This window comes from Choloepus didactylus, chromosome 21 (assembly GCF_015220235.1).
Source record: "Choloepus didactylus isolate mChoDid1 chromosome 21, mChoDid1.pri, whole genome shotgun sequence".
NCBI lineage: Eukaryota > Metazoa > Chordata > Mammalia > Pilosa > Megalonychidae > Choloepus > Choloepus didactylus.
Window position 1 is genome coordinate 22,962,707 of NC_051327.1, and position 17,687 is coordinate 22,980,393.

A 17,687-nucleotide genomic window follows, 5' to 3' on the forward strand; every position below is an offset into this window, starting at 1 on the left:
GGGGGTAGTAAAAGGAGAGCGTGTCCGCAAGGTCAGCAACGCCGGGATTCAGCGAAGTGCCGGGTTCCGCCCCGAACAGGGCAGGACTGGGGAGGCACGGGGGCGCAGGGATCGGGCCTTGCGGCGGGGCTGAGCCCGCGCGGCCCCGGAGAAAAACCGCCCAAGGTTGGCTCGTCCTTTGGTTCTAAAACACAGGGGCGGGATTTTGTCAGTCTGGCCGCGTCCAGGGAGCCGGAGCCGGGGCCGGCGGCCTAGGAACACTACAAAAGGCCTCGGCTCGGCGGCCGGGCCGGCCCAGGCGGCTTCTCCGGGAGCTGCGGTTTGGGGCCGGGAGCTTCCCTTCCTCCCTCATCCAGCCAATTTGCCACACACCCACGCACACCCCGCTGCGCCAACACGCTCCTTGTGGCCACCGGTCGCTCCCGGTAAACAGACGTCTGGGCGGGTGGGCCGCGGGGCTGGGGGCCCAGGGCCCGGAAGATGGTGGTTGGACCGGGACGCGGGCGGCTGATACCCACCGGCGCCGCGCTCGCAGGCCCCGGCTTTCCCAGTTCAGCGTGGCCCGCAGGGGCGGGGAGGGCGTTCGTCCCGGTGCTGGAGCCCCGCGTAGGGGTGTCACAGAGGCCCCCCCCTACCAATGCCGAGGGTCTCCGAGGGAGCTCGGGCTGCGCCCACCTCCCCGCTCGGGGTCCGTTCCCCCGCCCCAAGATGGCTCCCGGCCGCTGTTTACCGGGCGCCTGCGGGAGCACCCGGGCGCGGGGCCGGGGAGGGAGCGGGGAATTCGGGGCGGGGGCCAAGGCCAGGGTGGCGCAGGCTGGCTGCCCCTCGGCGTGGCACACTCTGCGCCCTCCACACGCTCAGTCCCGGGGACCCGGCGCGGGAAGGGCTTGCGGCCCACCCCGCGGCCGGCCACAGAAACCCGGAGCGGCGTCCCCAGGCTCGGGCGGCGGGACGGCTGCACCACGGCTCGCGCGAGCCATACTTGTGTGTGCAGGGAGCGGGGCGCGCAGCGGCTGCGGCCCACAATCCGGGGAAGGGGAGATAAGCTGGGGGAGGGGATTCGCCGGCCCCGAGTCGCGGCTCTAATGAAAGGCAGGCTCGACTCCCAGGCTGCCGAGGCGCACACTTGAAAAATGCAAACGCCATTGGCAAATCCAGGGCAAACAGGCAGAATTTTTATTAGCAACTAAATGATTTATGGCACACATACCCCGCCGTCACAATTACTGCGGCTTGGAGCATCCAGGGGTGAAAACATTAAACATTTATAAAAATAGGGTTGTGTATTTTTCCACCCCCCACCCTTTGTATTCCCCACTCCAATTCTCTCAAGATACCTATTTTTTTTCCCTTCGAGTTACATTAAAATAAAAAAAAAAATCTCGTCCCGGATGGAGAATGATTGCGGGGGGGGTAAGGGTCTGGGGGCGGGGGGGGGATTAGGGGTCTGGGGTCTGAATATTGGAGGGAAAGGTGGGTGGAGTGGGGGGCCGCGCTGGTGTCTCTGGCTCGGGAGCATTTACTGGGAACCCACAAAGGCCTCTCGATAGGACTCGAGGACGCTCAGCGCCCACCGGGGCTGTGCCCCCCACGGCTCCTTCCCCTGCCCTGGCTTCCAGCGGCCCCGCTCAGCTCTACTGCGTTTATTTTTTCCTGCGGTCGCCCCCTGCCCCCAGGCACACCGACACAATACCTCCTTTTTATAACCCCCCTCTCCTCTCTGTCTTGGCTCCTTGGCAGCCGCTGAGGCTGCGGATGCCGCAAGCACCCGCGCGCCCAGCTCCGAGCCGGGACACCGCCGTACGTTCCCCTCGGCTCTGGCTATTTTCGTTCCTTTCTTTCCTTCCCACTCCAGCCCCCCCCACCCCCTCCCCTCCTCCTGCTGCTCCAGAACTCCGGCTTCCAAAAGAGGGCAGCCTAGAAACCAGCGCAGGAGGCTCCAGGAAGGGCAACTTGAAACTGCCCTCAAGAGGCTGAACTTTTTTCCCTCAAATTTATCCTGAAATTAAATTAGACACCCCCATTTCGCTCTCAAAGCCTACCCTCCCCCCCATTTTTTCCTTTTCTCAGAGTGGAAGAAAGAAAATAGAACGAATGGGCGCTAACTAGCTCATTTTGCCTCCTCCAGACAAGTTGCCTTAAAATTGGATTTAAAAAAAAAAAAAAAGAAGAACGTGAGCGCTGCGAAACGCTGAGTTCGCAGAGCGCAGCGAAAGAGCGGGCTTCTCTTGTTTTAATTAAAAACCCATCCCCGCGCTTCCTTTCCGAGGCAGGATCGGCCAGGATTTCCACCCCTCCAGCTGCTTTTCAGGGGTATGTAATGCCCGGCCGAGCAAGGGTTCCTGCGGGGCTGCGGAGAGAGGGTGCGGGAGCCCCCAGGACGGCCCCTCCAACAGGGTCCTCACTCCCCGCGCCCCAGCCAGGTAGGTTTGCCGCGGGCAGCTCCCGGCGACCAAACCCAGAAAAGATTTTGCTGAAAGCGCAAAATGGAAAGTACAAAGTCTGGGGGATTGGGGCTCCCTCCCCCAGCCGCCGCGGCCAGCCAAGCACTTTTTGGGTTTGGCTGCGGCTTCCTCTGAGCTCAACAGATTCCCGCCCCCCCCCCACTCTGCCACCCGCCCCCGGTCTCGCCCTCCCTGGAGGGGGCGCGGCGGATGGAAGGCGAGAGCGGCCCCCAGCCAAGAGATTTTTAATATTACACTTTAATAGGTTTCAGAAGGCCCCGTGGAGAAATGCAAATAGGCTGAAATGTCAGAATCGAGAGGGATTCAGTTCGCGCTCAGCCGATCTAATCCTTTGCTCTGATTTTTTTTCGGGGGGGGTAGTGGGGAGGGGCGGGAGAGGGGGAAGCCGACGCAGAGAGGGGCTCTCGAGAGGGGCGCGCGATCCAAAGCGCCGCAGCCCGGGCGGGAGCCGAGCGGGGGACGCGCCCCAGCCCCGGTTTCTATAGGAACCCCTTTTAGAAGATTAGAGACTCACCCGCTGCCCGCCGCCGCAGCCTCTCCAAAATATTAATCAGTAACCATCTGACACCGCGTGTCGGGGAGGGACCCGTAGGCCGGGACTAGGAAAAAGGCCTTCTCGCCTGCCCATCCCACCCGTCCGCGCTGCTGGGGAGAGGGGGATGAATCGTTGCTTTGTTAAAAAAAAAAAAAAAAAAAAAAAGCGGGGGTAGGGTGGGGGGAGCAGCCCTGGTCTGTTTTGGCGTCTCCACCGCGCGTTCTAGAAAGCGCGCCACAAGGGAGGTCGGGGGCCGGGGCCCGGGCGTGGGGTGCGGCCCGCAGGGCCCCAGGCCCTTCCCGGCTCGCTGGGCTGGGCCACCTCCTCCAGCGAGCAGGAAACTGACGGGCGGCCCATTAAACCGCGTTTGGCAAAGCCCTGGATGGCAGCGACAACCATCTTCCTCTATTTTGATCACTCAGCCCAGACACTGGGGAGGGAGGAGGGAGAAGGGGAGGAAGAGGGAGGAGAGGGAGCGGGGGGGAGGGCCCGAGCTGGTGGAGGGGGAGGGCTGCCTAGAAACGGCCCGGAAAAATTCTCACCACCAGTTTGGATCATTCAGCCCCGCCGAGGGGAGCCTGGAAACTGCTCGAGCCCCTAGCTCCGTAATTGGTTTTATAGGAATGGCTGAGCGCCAAGGTGTTTACATGCGCGTGATTGGCGGCGAGCGCGGCCAATGGGCGGCCGGCCGGGGGGAGGGGCGGGCGCCGGGGAACAATGCGTATTTCTTCGCCGGGAGTGCTCCCCCCCCCCCGCCGCCCCCTCCCCCCCCCCCCCGCTGTTTTTTTTTTTTTTTTTTTTTTTTAGCTCCAGCTAGAGGAACTTGAAAGGGGGGTTGTGTAATGTACCTTTTCCAATCCCGGGCTGTATATGGAGATTTGGGATTCTTTAAACCGGCGCTACCTGGATTTTATTAAAAAGCGGGGAGCTCGGCGGGAGGAAAGCTGGCTTTTCCGGGGGCTGCGGGAGCCCGGCAGCGGGAGGGCGGAGGAGTTGGCGCGCCCGGCGCACGGCGCGGGGAGCGGTTTTCTACCAAAAAAAGGAAAGGCGGGCAAAAAGTGTGAGGCGGCGGCGGGGCGCGCAGGGGAGCGGCGGCCGCGGGATGGCGCGCAGCACCGGCGCCTAGCCCAGCCCGGAGCCGCCGCCGCCGGAGCCGCGGGAGGAGCCGCCGCCGGACGCTGGGCCCGGGAGCCCCGCCGCGCCAGGTACGCCGCGGTGCGCCCGCCAGCCCTGCCGCGCGCGGTGCCCTCCCAACTTCTCCCGCGCGGGGGGATCCCCGCGGCGCCCTCCCTCCCCCCCCCGCACCCCGGCCCCGGTGAACGGAGTCTGGGAGCGGGTCAGGCGGGGAGCGGGCGCCCCGGGAGGGGTGGGGGGCAGCCGCGGCGCCCCGGGTGCCCATCTGAGCCCCCATCCCCGCTCCAGCCTGCACGCCTCGGCCGAGGGGCGTCGGTTCCCCGCTCGGTTCCCGGCGGGCTGCTGGGGAGCCGGGGACGCCGAGACGTTGGCGATTACAGGCTGTTTTTAATTAAAAGCCGGAATTCAGCCATTTTTAAACTGCAATTTAGAGGAAAGAAAAGTGGGGCGAATGGAGCGGAGCCCGCAGATGGCGGAGCCAGCGCCTCTGCCGGAGCGAGGGGCTTCGGGGGGGCTTCTCCCCGACTTCCCCAGACCGGAGCTCCTGGGCATGCTCTGAGGTGCTAGCTTTTAAAACAGATCCAGAGAACATTCTTTAGTAATCACGGGAAGCTCGTCGCCTTCCTGAGACACGCATCCTCGGATGTGGCGATCTTAGGTTTTTTTCCAAAGTAAACGCGGATCTGGTATCCAGAGCCCGACGGGAGAGCGCGAGGGCGGGAGAGGGTGTTTGTAACCCAAACCGGGTTAGAATAGGCACCCTGCGCAAAGTTGGGGAGGGGGTGTGGGCGAAGGAGGCCGGCGGCTGGCGGCGGAGGGGGGCTGCAGCTGGAGGGGGGGCAGCGGGCGGGCGCGGGGCAGGCACCCCATAGCCGGCGAGTCGGGGAATGCGCGCCTCTCGCAGCGTCCCGAGCCTCCCGGAATCGGGAATCGGAGCTGCTGCGGGGAGTCGGCGTCCCCTTCTGCAGCGGGAGAGAGGGGGGAGGTTGGAAGAGTTGGCTCCAAGACCCCTCCCCACCCCCCACCTCCACCCCCACCCCCATCCGCGGGAATCAGCCAGCGACAAATCTTTTAAACAAACAGCTGTAAACTGGAACTACAGGGGGATTTACCCAGCGCTGGGGGAGGCGCCCCTCGGCCGGCCCGCGCTGCGCAGGTTTTCTTTGGCGATTATTTGCGGGATGGGGGTTGGGGGTGGGGGAGGCTAGGGTAGGAGCGAGACCCCAGAGCCCCGATCCTTCCCCTCTGTCGCCCCCCCCCAACCCCCCGCGCCAGGCCACGTCCTCGGGCCGCAGGATTCCCGAGCAAGGGCGTTGGAAAATGAAACCAAGGCTTGTTTTGAAGGGCCCTCTCCAGTCCTTGGGCGAGAATGCCACGTCTCAGGTCCCCGGGTTCAGACTTTGCCGCTCGCCGAGGCCGCAGGGGGGCGGCGGGAGGGGGCGACCAGCCGCTTGAAAAACAATACCCCCCCCCTCCGGCACCCCCCCCCAACTCCTCGGAAGGCTCCTCCGGCGTCTCCCGGCGAGAAAAGGGAAACCAAACAGAAAAGGGAGGCGAGGGCCAAATAAAGGAGGTTAAACATTAAACTTCCCCGAGCAGATAGTAGCCTAGTGTTGAGGGAGATATTTCGAGCTGCTCAGGTTGGAGAGGGTTCACGGTTTTGAAATCCGGAGCGAGTGACTCCGAGGAAGGTTTGTATTTACACTCTCCGGGCGCGGCCGGGAGACGGTGCCCAGTTTCGGGAGGACGGTGAGACCGCACGTGTGCTCGCGGCCACCAAGGCAGAGCCCGGGCCCACGGGTCAGTCTCCCGGGCCGGGTCCCCTGCAGCTTGAAGGCGCCGGCGAAAGGAGAAGATGGAAAAAGGGTTACTCGTGATTTCCTTTTGGCCTCCAGAACGGCAACCCGCGACCCCGCACGGCGAGGCGATTTTCTGAAACGTGTTTTTTTTTCTTTTCTTTCCTTTTTTTTTTTTTTTTCCCTTTTTCTTGCCCCCCCCCCCACTTCGGTTTCTTCCCGCGGCTGTCACCTCTCGCCGCCAAGACGCTGTGCGCGCCGCATCGCCCCGCTCCGCCTGGCAGCCCGGAGGGGTCCCGGGGCCGCGGGCCGCCGCCGCCATGCCCGCCGCCGAGCCCCCGCCGCCCGAGGACTCTGGGACTACGCCGAGGCCTAACTTTGATTAGGTCGTCCCGAGCGAGGCCCGCGCGGGCCGGGTGGGGGGCTGGCCGCGGCACGCGCGCGGAGGATGGATGGCCGAGACTTCGGGCCCCCGCGGTCTGTGCACGGCCCCCCCGCCGCCGCTGCTCTCCGGCCTGGCCATGGACAGCCACCGCGTGGGCGCGGCCACGGCCGGACGCCTGCCCGCCTCCGCCTTGCCCGGCCCGCTGCCACCCGGGAAGTACATGGCCGGCCTCAACCTGCACCCACACCCGGGTAAGTGCCCCGTGCCGGGGTCCTTGGGGAGGGAGACCCAGAAAAAAATGAAAAATAAAAACCCAACTCAGCTCATTACCCCTGTGTCGCGGCGGGGAGTCGGCGTCTGCCTCTTCCTCGACCGGTTCAGGGGGCTGCCGAGAGGCTCAGCTGTCGGGCGGGGAGACCCCAAGGCTCGGGGCGAGGCCAGTCCGAGGCCCGGGCGGAGAGGGACGCGCGGCTCGGCTGCCTTCTCCGGCGCGCCCGGCCCGCCCGCGTCTGCTTGAAATCCGGGCCACCAGAGGTGATTCCAAAGCCCGGGCCTCTGCGGCACGAGCTAGGGCAGGAGTTGTCGAGATCTGGGCGAGAAAAAGAACAAGCCGGACCCTACTCCCGTGAGACTCCCGCTCCCGGAGCGCGAATCTTCTTGGCAAACCCTTCCCCGCGCCCGTGAGCCCCGGGTTTCGCTCCCGGCTCCTCCACCCGCGCCTTGCCCGGAGCCGTGCGGGGTCCCCGGCCCATCCCGCGCGCCGCGGGCTGCGGAAGGACGGTGCCCCAGCCCTGGGATTTTGTGTTTCGGCGAGCGGGTGGCAACCCTGGGGGACCCTTTCGTCCCTTGGGCTGAGAGCGGTGGCTCTGGGAACCCGTACCGCGGCGGGAGGGCAGCGACCCTGGCCCGGGGACCTCTTGCTCTCCTGCCGGGAGGCGGGCGCGCGGCGCAGCGTGGCCGCCGAAACTGGGCCGCCGCCATCCCGAGCCCCAGGACGAGGAAGCGGCGCGGGAAGCGGGCGGATCGGGCCGGGCCGGGCGGCGCGGGGGGTACCCGAGGCTTAACGTGGGTCTCCGGGAAGAGGTGACCGAGAAGGCCCGGCGGCCTCCGCCATTTCCCGGGAGGGGCTGCCGGGCGCGGGTGGGGACGGGGAAGCTTGCCCCGCTGGGCCCGGGGAGGATTGGGAAGGGGATCTCGGAGACCCCCAGGCCTGGTCTGCGGGCACCTCGGGAGGCCCGGCCCCTCCTACTCGGGCGGCGCTCATGCTTCCATTTATTAAAAATTCCATTTCTCTCCCTCCAAACGGAATTTTCGGATTCTTGTGATTTCACACGGAGCCTTCGCCGCTCCTTTCGTCCTTTGGGTCTCGGAGGGGACACCCCAGGCCCGGAGTGGCCGTCTAGCCCTGGCCCCACCGGCTCCGCCTGCCCAGTAGTGCTCGCCCTTGCCCCATCTCTCTTTGATTTTTCTCCTGGAACTTTTCAGGAACCGGAGTCGCGGGGACTCGGCGGGACAAAAGGCCTTTGTGAGGCGCTGGGCGGCGGCAGGGCGCGCGCAGGGGCTCGGGGCTCGGAGCGTCGCGCCCGCCGGCCGGGGCGTGAGGACGGGGTCAGGGCCCCCGGGCTCGTGTGTGTCCCCCGGGAGCTCAGAGCCGCGCTCCGCCCGGACGGCTGCGATGGGGGTGAGGGTTTTCTCCGGACTGGCGCGCTGCGGGCGAGGGAGGGCAGCGGAGACCCCAGGGGAAGGACTTGGGGGCAGCAGCGAGGTACAAAAGGCCGCCTGTCCCGTCCCGGTCTGCGCGCCACCGGAGGCCGCGGTGAACTCTTTCTCGGGGGGCGCTTTCGGACGACTTTCCGCGTCACTTTGTCCGGCCCGGGGTGGTGGCGAGAAGCCCGCGGCCTGGGAATCGGACCCCGGGCGTCCCTGGCCGGCAAGGCCGGGGCTGGCTTTCGATGAGTCAGGCTGGGGGCGCCGCGGACTCCCGCTCTTCGACTTGGCGGGGCTCTCAAAGGCGAAGCCCCCCGATGAGAAGCGGCGCAAACGGCCATTCCTTCTCTAGGGCGACTCTGGAGCGCGCGCGCCCCGGGCGGCCGGGCCGGAACCGACCGCGGCAGTGAGGCCGCCGCGCGCCGGGAGCGGGCCTGTGCCCTTCTGGTGGTTGGGGAGGCTCGGCTCGCAGAGGCGGAGGGACTTGGCGGGAGGACGCAGGACGAGGAAGTGGGGCCGGCGGTGGCCGCGGAGGCCTGTCCCGGCGCCTCCCGCCCTCTGCGGCCTCACTTCGGCGTGCTCGGCCGCTGAGGTCACGGAGGAAGCAGACGGCGGGCGCGCGTGGGGAGCGCTGCCCGGGAAGGCCGCGCGCCAGGGGGGCCGCCGTCCCGCGCGCCCCCGCCGCCCCTCGCTGTCCCCACCTCGGACCTCAACGCCAGAGCCGAGTTCTGGGCTAATCCCATTAGCCACGAGGCGGGGAGCTGCTCGCCATTCACTGCTGGGGCGGGGCGGGGTGAGAAATTCCTCCCCCCAGCCCCCGTGCCACCCCTTTGTCTTTATGGGGTGCAGATTCTGCCCCGTCTTCCTTGGCTGTCAGCGTTTTAGGTCTAGCCCGCGTTATCAGTCCTATCTTTATTTGTTTATGTTTGTGCCGGGAAGCCCGGAGAGGCTGCGTGCTTTGCCCGAGGTCACACAGCCAGGGAGCGGGAGGCCGCGGTTCCCGGGACTCCTCCCCTCGCCCTGGACTCAGGCTTCGGCTGCCCGAGCCTGGGTGGTGCGGCGTGTGCTCCGTCTAGCCCGGAGGGAGCTGGCTTTGGGGAGCTCACAGGTGGAGGGGACACCGGTTGCGGCATGGTGGGAGGAGAGTCTCCTGGAGGAGATCTTTTTTGCATTAGGGGTATAGGCCCCTTCTTCTGCAGGAGAGAAAATAGGTCAAAATTGGATGGGGTTGGTAGTAAAGGAAAGGGGGAGATGTTTATTTTTCCTATAACCTTGCGCATGGGCGCTGGGTGAGCTGTCTGTTGGCAGCCGGGTGGGCAAAATGCACAGGCAATTGTAGCCTCCTCCCTCGGGTTGGAAGGCTGGGATTTTACTTAAAGGCCTACTAGCGGGATTTTGTGCTTGGGTATTTATTCTCCCCATCCCCCCACCCCAGCTGGCCCCTGAGTATACATGAATGGGAAAGCACCCGGGATCTGGATGGGGTCAGGATGGGGGTCAGGGGTCAGGATAGGGAGGTCTTGCACTCTGGACTTATTGGGACTTACAGGCCCTTCCCTGGATCCAATCAGATCCATCTATGGAATCTGGCCTGTCCGCCTGTTGGGATTGATTTAAAAAGATTAACCAGTGGGACTGATGGGTGGAGTGATGGGTTTCCCAAGATAAGGGAGATTTTACCAAGTGCTTCCTTCTCCGTTCTGAGCAAACAGGGGAGGCCTAGGGAAGGTTCTGGAATCTGGAAGGGCTGCTCGGTCCTCTGGTGCTTCAGCTCCCAAGCCCAGTGCTTGCTTCTTTTCTCGTTCATTTGCTCAGCAAATCATGTCTGCATTTCACACGTGCCAGGCACGGCCGTGCACTGGGAATCCTCACATGCTGGCGTGGGAGCCGGGCAGAAAACTCGCAGCTCGGCAAGGATTTGCTTTGAGTAGAGGCACAGGCCGTGAATGAAGTAGAAGGCAGGGGCCGAGAGCCTGGTCATTGGCGAGAGGGGGAAGCGACGAGTGTCCGTCGGCGCGTGAACAGATCAGCAAAATGGGGTCTATGCCCTTAGTGGAGTTCTGGTCCGAGTCTTGCAGGCCCAGGGAAAGAAGCCAGGCACAAAAGGACAAATACTGGGTGATCTCACGTATGTGAAATACCCTGGAGACTGCATCCATAGTCGGAAGTCGATTAGCGGTCCCAGGGGCTGGGGTGAGGGAGAGCGGGGAGCTGGTGCTCCACGGGGACGGAGTTTCTGTTTGGGGTGACAAAAAAGTTTTGGTAAAGGATCACGGTGAGGGGAGCACAGCAGCACGAATGTAATTAAAGCCACTGGGTTCAATAGGTGAAAGTGGTTAGAATGGGAAATTGTGTGTTGTCTGTGTTACCACAATAAAAACTAAAAAAAAGTCCAGGTTCTGGTTTGACCTGAGCACTTCAGCTGTCACCTTTCGGTGCAAAGCAGAAAAGTGCAGCCTAGACGAGGGGACAGCTTGGAAGAGCCTGGGGGTGGCCGGGCCTGAGCTGCAGGGAGCGGGGGAGGGGGCCCTGCAGGCCCCGGACCGCCAGGAATGAGGACTTGGAATTTTAGGCTGTGGGGAATGAGAGGTGGAGCAGGGTTTTAAGCGCAGGGACTGACTCCAGTCGGGGGACGGTTTGCAAAACAACTGGCCCGACAGCAAAGAGAAAGGAAGCCCGGGGCACTGTTCCCGATTAAAAGACACTAAAAAGATGCAACTGCTAAAGGCAGTGCTTGGCCCTGGATTGGATCCCAGGTCAGGGAAGAGGTTGCTCTAGAGGACGGCCCTGGGGCATTTGGCAAAATTGGAATAGGGGCTGTAGATTAGAAGATAGCTGAAAAGGAGTATCAGCGTCTGTGAAGCTGATAACCGGATGGCTGCATGTGAGAGAATGTCCTCGTGCCTGGGAAATAAGAACACGGGCATGTTTGCGAGTAGGGGCTGTCACACGGTCGCAGTTTACTCTCAGATGGTTCAGGAAAAGGAGAAAATACAACGTGCATTTGTGTGTGTGTCTGTGTGTGTGTGCAACAATGAAAGTCAAATAACAGGGAGAAAGCTGCGCTCGATTGGGGAGTCTAAGTGAAGGGCATGGGGCAGTTCGTTGCACTATTTCAAACCCTTCTCTGTGTTTGGAATTATCTCAAAATAAACATTTATCCGGTTTTCAAAGTTTTGGTAAAAACATTTAAATATAACAAAATCTGCCATTTTAACCTTTATAAATGGTACAATTGAGCGGTGTGAAGTATTTTTACAGTGCTGTGCTACCAGCACCACCATCTATTTCCAAGATTCGCTGTTATCTCAACCCATCAAGCAGTAACCCTTCCCGATCTCCTCTCCCCCTGGTGCCTAGTTCAAAGTAGACATTTAAATAAATCACTCTGTTGCTGGCTGGAGGCTCTGGGGGCTGGGGGAGAAGCAGGGTGACGGTGGGTGGCGAGGGGGCAGTGGGGAGGATCCAGGGTTCCTCCTGGAGGGCTGGGGCAGGAGGGCGGCTCCTAGATTTTGTCTGGAAGGGGAGGAGCAGATGTGGGGGGCAGGCGGCGGGGTTGGGCCTCCTTGGTTTACGTGAGACCAGTTTGGGACACCCTTGGCCCCCTGGACGTGGACGGTCCGTGGCCCCATCTGTCCTCCCTCCCACTAGGTCCCGGAAGGCCCAGGCCTCCCCCCCACCCCCCGCCTAGGGCCTCCCGGAGCCCCCCTGGAGCTGCTGCCGGAGCAGGTCTTGGGCCACCGCAGGGCCCGCTAGGAGTTGTGGTCACTGGTCAGCCCTGGCTCCCAGGGTCCTTGTCGCACCCGACGTCTGACCTTGGAGGCAGCTGGGACCCTTAGGTGGTAATCACCAGCATGCCTGCCCCCACCCCCCGCACCGAGCCCCCTTCAGGAACTCATGAAAGCGACGGACCCCAGCCTGGGCAGAAACTCCCCTCACACCCCCACTAACAATTTTCCACACCTGTCTGCCTCCAAGAGCCAGCCGGGGTTCCTAACCCATCACCCCCCGGTAGAAACCTTTGCTCCCCCTGGAGATGACCGGTCAGCTTCAGAAGGCCATGGTTTAAATCTTGCCTATACACCCCCCTTACTCTCTAAGCCTTGCTCTTCTCGTCTCTAAAATGGGTGCATTGGCGGTGCTCAGTCCATCCAGTGGTGACGTTTAACTGCGCGAGTCCACGTCACGTGCCGGCAGGGCCTCTGCAGGTGTCACTTGCGGTGTTAGTGTCCGCAGGTGACTCACAGGTCCCGCCCCCAGCCCAGGGCTACCTGCGGGCCTCCGGAACTGTGTATTAAGCTTCTCCGGGTGGTCCACGGCCTCCACGGACTCAGGAGATCTAGGCCGAGCCAATTTTACTTTTATTTTTCTCCTTTTTGTGTGTGTAACAGAGACACTGTGAAATGCTTAAAGCTTGAGTGTTTGGTTCACTGAGGTTTTGCCAGTTGGATCCAGGCTTGTAACCACCGCCCAAGTCGAGATCAGAACCTTTCGGGGGGGCCCAGAAGGTTCCCTCGTGCCCCCACCCAGCCACCTGCCACCCCCGCCCTTAGATTAATTTGTTACCTTACATTAATTTGGCCTGCTTATGAACTCTTCCTTCTACCTGCTTTCACTCAGTGTTAAACTTAGGGGATTCATCCACGTTGTGGTATGTACTGGTAATTTATTCCTCCTTGTTGTAATCCACTGATTTATTCAATCTCCCATTGGATGCTCAGGTTGCTTACAGTTTTCACTGCGAATCTGCCCTTTGATGCACGTATGTGCACGTTCCTTTGGATATATATACACATATACACACATATGTATATATACATCTAGGAATGGAATTTCTGGGTACAGGGCATGTGTATGTTTGGCTGTAGTAGCGGCCAGTTTTCCAAAGTAGTTGACAACTACATTCCCAGCAAGAGTGTATGAGAGTACTGCTTGGTCCATGACTTCGCCAACACTTAGTGTTGTCAGTTTCTTTAAAATCTCTCCATTCTGGTGGGAATGCAGTAGCATGTAATTGTGTGTGCCTTTTTAAACCTTTTTTCTGCTTTATTTCTAAAACTTTATAGAGGAATAATTTATATGCCATAAAAGACATACATTGAAGGTGTACAGTTCTGCTTTTATGTTAATACAATTTTTTACATCAAAGTTACACTTAATTTCAAAAGTCAAATAGTGGTAGGGGGATTATAAAGAAAACCTGTAATCTCCTGCCCCATCTCTCCTGTTTTTAACTCTTCTGGCTTTTCCACCCGTATTTCTAAGCGATAAACTGCTTCTATTGTTAGCTATTTTTCAGTTTTTGGTAGTCTCTATTGGTTGGCTTCAATGGAAGAAAGAGTTTTGTGTTGACTGCCTGAGTCTGAAATCTGTCTCCCATTTAGTAGTATGAGGCCTTGGGCTGGTTTCTTCATTTCTCTGTAGTATCTACTTTGTGAGATTGTTGTGAGGACTAAACGGTTGTAATGTATGGAAAGCATTTCAACCAGTATCTTGCATATAAGCACTTAGTAAATGATGGTTATTGTGTTGTTTACATCACCTCCCTGCCCCTCGCCATCATTTCTGCTTCTTCCCAGCCTTCCAATATATATGAAACACAATTTTTTAAAAACCAGTTTTAATATCATTACAGGTTTGTAAATATTGTCCACATCTGAGCCAAGTGGTGTAATAAAATTAGTTTCTTTTTTTATTTCCTCTTTTTTTCATTTGCTGGGATTTCTGAGAATTTCTGGCTAAGTCTTCCGATCCTTTGATAAATTTCTCGTTTGGTCATACCTATCAGATGAGCTCTTCCTTTCTTGTCTTGGAAATTCCCTTCCTGGAATTTTCCATCTCCTTGCTTTAGGTGGGTTTGCCTGGAACTTGGGGCTGTTGTAGAACTGTCATTCTTGAAACTCCCTTTGCCTCTCTGCTCTGTTGGATCTCTTTCCTGATTTTCATGCCATACTCTTTCCTGATTTACTTTCTTATTTTGGTGGCGTGTATTCTGCAGTAGCTTTCTGCAAAAGGATGTGTGGCAGGTAAATCTTTTGAGGCCTTATTTTTCCTTCACACCCGAGTGTCAGTATGGAAAAATATTTTCCCCTACAATTTTGAGGGAATTGCAACATTGCCTTCTAAATTCTGGTGTTACTTTTGAGAAGAGTGATGGCATTCTGATTCTTGATCTTTGTGTGCACACCATCGTTTTTCCTTTTCCAAATGCTTAAAATCTTTTTGAACCACGTGATAATTAAAAGCATGGGCTCTGGCATTCATATACATACTCTGAGCTGTGTAACCTTCTCTGCCCTGTTTTTTTCTTTTATATAAAATGGGTAAGAGTGCCTGCCTTTCACTGTTGTATGAGAATTGAATGACTTTGTATTATGTATGTGCAAATATGTATATTATATACATGTTTGGCATAAAGTAAGCCATCGTTATTATTACTATTATTGTTTTTTTCATCACTGGTGTTCTGAAATTCTGTGTGGGTGTGCGTGGCTGTGGTATTATCTGCACTGGGAGTCCCGTAGGCTTTCTTGATCTGGAAACTGAAGTCCCCTAGTCTGTGAAGTTTTCTGAATTACTTTTCATTTTATTAATGTTTTATAATTTCCTTCCCACCATTTTTGCCCTTCCTTCTTATCTTATTAGTTGAATATTGGATCTCCTGGACTGATCATTTCATTTTCTTATACTTTTTTTCTATTTTCTACCCGTCTCTCTGTGTCTTCTGCTTTCTAGAAGACGTCCTCAACTGTATCTTTAAACCTTCAATGGAAAGTTTTTAGTTTGGCCATCATATTTCTAATTTCTAAGAGCTTTTTCTTATAACCTGGATGCTTTTTTTTAGTAGCATCCTGTTCTTGTTTCATGGATACGATAATTCCCATAACTTGGAGGATATTAATTACATTGTTTTCCTGGAGTTTTCATCTCTTATGCACTTTCTCTGTGTCTTCTGAGTCTCCCTTTTCTTGTGTCTGTCTTTCATGGTGGAGACTTCTTTGCTTTTGTCTGGTGATGGATTCTCAGATGTCTCTTCCGATTTAAGGAAGGGGCACTGAAGAGCTGATGGAAAGCACAGATCCAGGGGTGGGGCTTGGGAGCCACTGAGGAACTTCATGAGTGTGAGTGTTGTCTCCAGGTCTCTTTTAACCTTGCAGGTCTCACAAACAGGAACCCTCCTGTCTCCTGCCTGCGGGCAGTTTAGCCAACCGTGACTGCCAAGGATGAGAATTTGCCCTCAGGCCCCGTTTTCCTTCCGGTCCCCAGCCCGGCCCTGGGAATTGAGCTCAGATCCCCAGTGATTCCGTCTCCCCCTAGTGAACAGCTTACGGGGTTTCCAGGTTCAGAGTCTCCCAGAAATGGCTTATTTCTGGATGGTTCCACCTCCAAGCTTAGATTTCGAGTCTCTTCCCCACCCTGCCGTGTCACACACCTCTTGTCCCTTGGCTTCCCAAAATGTCTTGGAGGGCTCCTTCCCATTTCTCATTTTGCTTTGTCTTCTCGCCAGTTGAAAACCACATTACTGTGCTTTTTTTACTGAGGTCCTGGCATTTGGGAAAGGAGTTGTAAAGATAAACTCTGCAGCACCCCTTCTGGGGTCCAGTCCCCACTCCTGACCTGGCGGATGTGCCTGGGAGATGGGGTTCTCCAGCCCTGCCATCCCCACCAGACGCCCCTCCTGCTGCCAGGGCCTCGATTTCTCCCAGCTGTTCCTGCTGCTTCTCCCGCCCCTTCCAGCTAGCCGGGCTCACCTCCTGGGGGGACGCCTTAGTTAGAGGGAAAAAAAAAATCCATCAATGGGGAGAATCCTCCAGGGCTGCTTTGGAATCCAGGCCATGGGGAGCCCTGGGGCAGGGCTGGGAGGGGCCGTTCGCATATCCTTGGCCCGGTGGAGGCAGGGACCCCTCCCTGGGATTCCCTCACTGGGTGGGCCCAGAGCCTGGAAACCCCTGCCCAGGGGGGGTCCGAGTGCGGGACTGGGCAAGGGGCTGGGGTTGAGCCAGGTGCCCCTGCCTGGAGGGGTCAGGGGTGGGCAGGGGTCCGGTGGGAGGTGGCATTTAGGCCTCCTGCATGAGGAGGAGCAGAGCCCTTGAGTGAGGGGGCGGGCTGCCCACCAGCCCCAGGCGGCCCCCAGGCCTGGGCGGGCCACCCTCCCCTCCTGCTTTGCCTCCTCTGCCTGTGAGGGTGGGGCAGTAGCTGCTGGTTGATCTGGGCCCTGAGGAACCTCTGCCTGCCCAGCGCAAGACTGTCGGCGGCCTTTGACTGTGCGGATGGGAGCTCCAGGAGGGGGGCAGCGGCCGCGGGTCCCGGGGTCTGTCCACAGAAGCCAGGATGTGCGAGGTAAACCCCAGCCCCAGCCCCAACCCCAGCCTTGCTTGTCTGGGCCACACACCTTCCTTCCCCAGGCACAGCTTTTTTCCTTCTGGCCGTCTTCCTTTTACTATGGAGGAAAGCAAGGCACAGAGAGGTTGTTTCACTTGCCCAAGGTCACACAGCTGCAAATGTGTGAGGGGTCCGGGAGCAAGGCCTGAGCTCTTGACTGCTGCTGCCTGAAAGAAAGCCGGGGGCTGGCGGGAAGGTGGGGGTGCTCGTGGGAACCAGCCTTTCTCTTCCCTTCTTTCTTTCTTGGCTTGTTTAAATTTATTTGTATCTGTAAACTATCAACGTGAGTCACGGAAATGACTCAAAATGTAATATTTACCATGCTTGTGTTCCGATAACTGTTGAACTTTTTTGTTTTCCTCTCCCATTGGCCTTATTATTTTTTTTTTAAGGGAAAAATTTGTTGGCATTGAAGATACAGGCAGAAATGGGCAGAGATCATAAGTGAACAGCTGGATGACTTTTTAAAAACTGAACACAATTGTGTAACCGTCAATGGGGTTAAAAAGCCCCAGAAGCCCCCTCAGTCTCTGCCCCCCTCCCCATCCCGAGGGTAACCCCTGTCCTGACTTCTACCTCCAGAGATTAGTGCTGCCTGTTTTTGAGCTTCATCTCAATGGACTTATTGTCTCTAGTTGCCTTTGTTTAACAGTGTGGTTGTGAGATTTATCCGACTGGTCTGTGGAGTTGTGTTTCCTTCTCCCTGCTGGAGAATGCTCCATTGTGTGATTATATCACACCTTATGCCATTTAATGGGCATTTGGGTTGTTTCAGGTTTTTGACTATTACTGGTAGGAAGTTTATAGAACTCGTCTTTGGCTGTGCATTTATGCGTACTACGGTGTATATACCAACAATGGCATTGCTGGGTTGGAGTGTGTGTTCCAAGTCTGTAGATTATGCCAGATGGTTCTCATTTACCCTCCCGGCAGCATTGTATTCATATGTTCTATCTTTCCTTTTTTACCATTTTAACCATTCTGGTTAACTGTAGTAGTCTTGATCCACATTTCCCCAGTGGTTTGGGAGGCTGGCTGCCTTTCCATAGCTTACTGGCTATTTGGACATCCTTACTTGTGACCTGCCTGTCAAGTCTTTTGCCCATTTTGATGGCATTGTTTGTCCTTTCTTATTGATTTGCAGGCACTTTTTACATATTGTGGATACAAGCTTCTCATTGGCATATGTATTGCAAATATGTTCTCTTGTGCTGTGGCTTGCCTTTTCTTCTAATAGTGTGTGCGTGGCTCTCCTCTTCAAGGATGCCTTGGCTATTCTCGGC

The 17,687-nt window shown here is 58.0% G+C and overlaps 1 protein-coding gene across 1 annotated transcript in view; it reads left to right on the forward strand.

The window, feature by feature from the left end:
- Positions 1-4,069: 4,069 nt before the first annotated feature.
- The window catches only part of TNRC18 (trinucleotide repeat containing 18), an 85,277-nt gene continuing 71,659 nt past the window's right edge, over positions 4,070-17,687 (forward strand). Inside the window, 3 exon segments of the mRNA XM_037815255.1 lie at positions 4,070-4,205; positions 6,177-6,420; positions 6,422-6,566. Of these exon segments, the coding sequence (XP_037671183.1) occupies positions 6,379-6,420; positions 6,422-6,566 (187 nt within the window). The 5' untranslated portion in view covers positions 4,070-4,205; positions 6,177-6,378.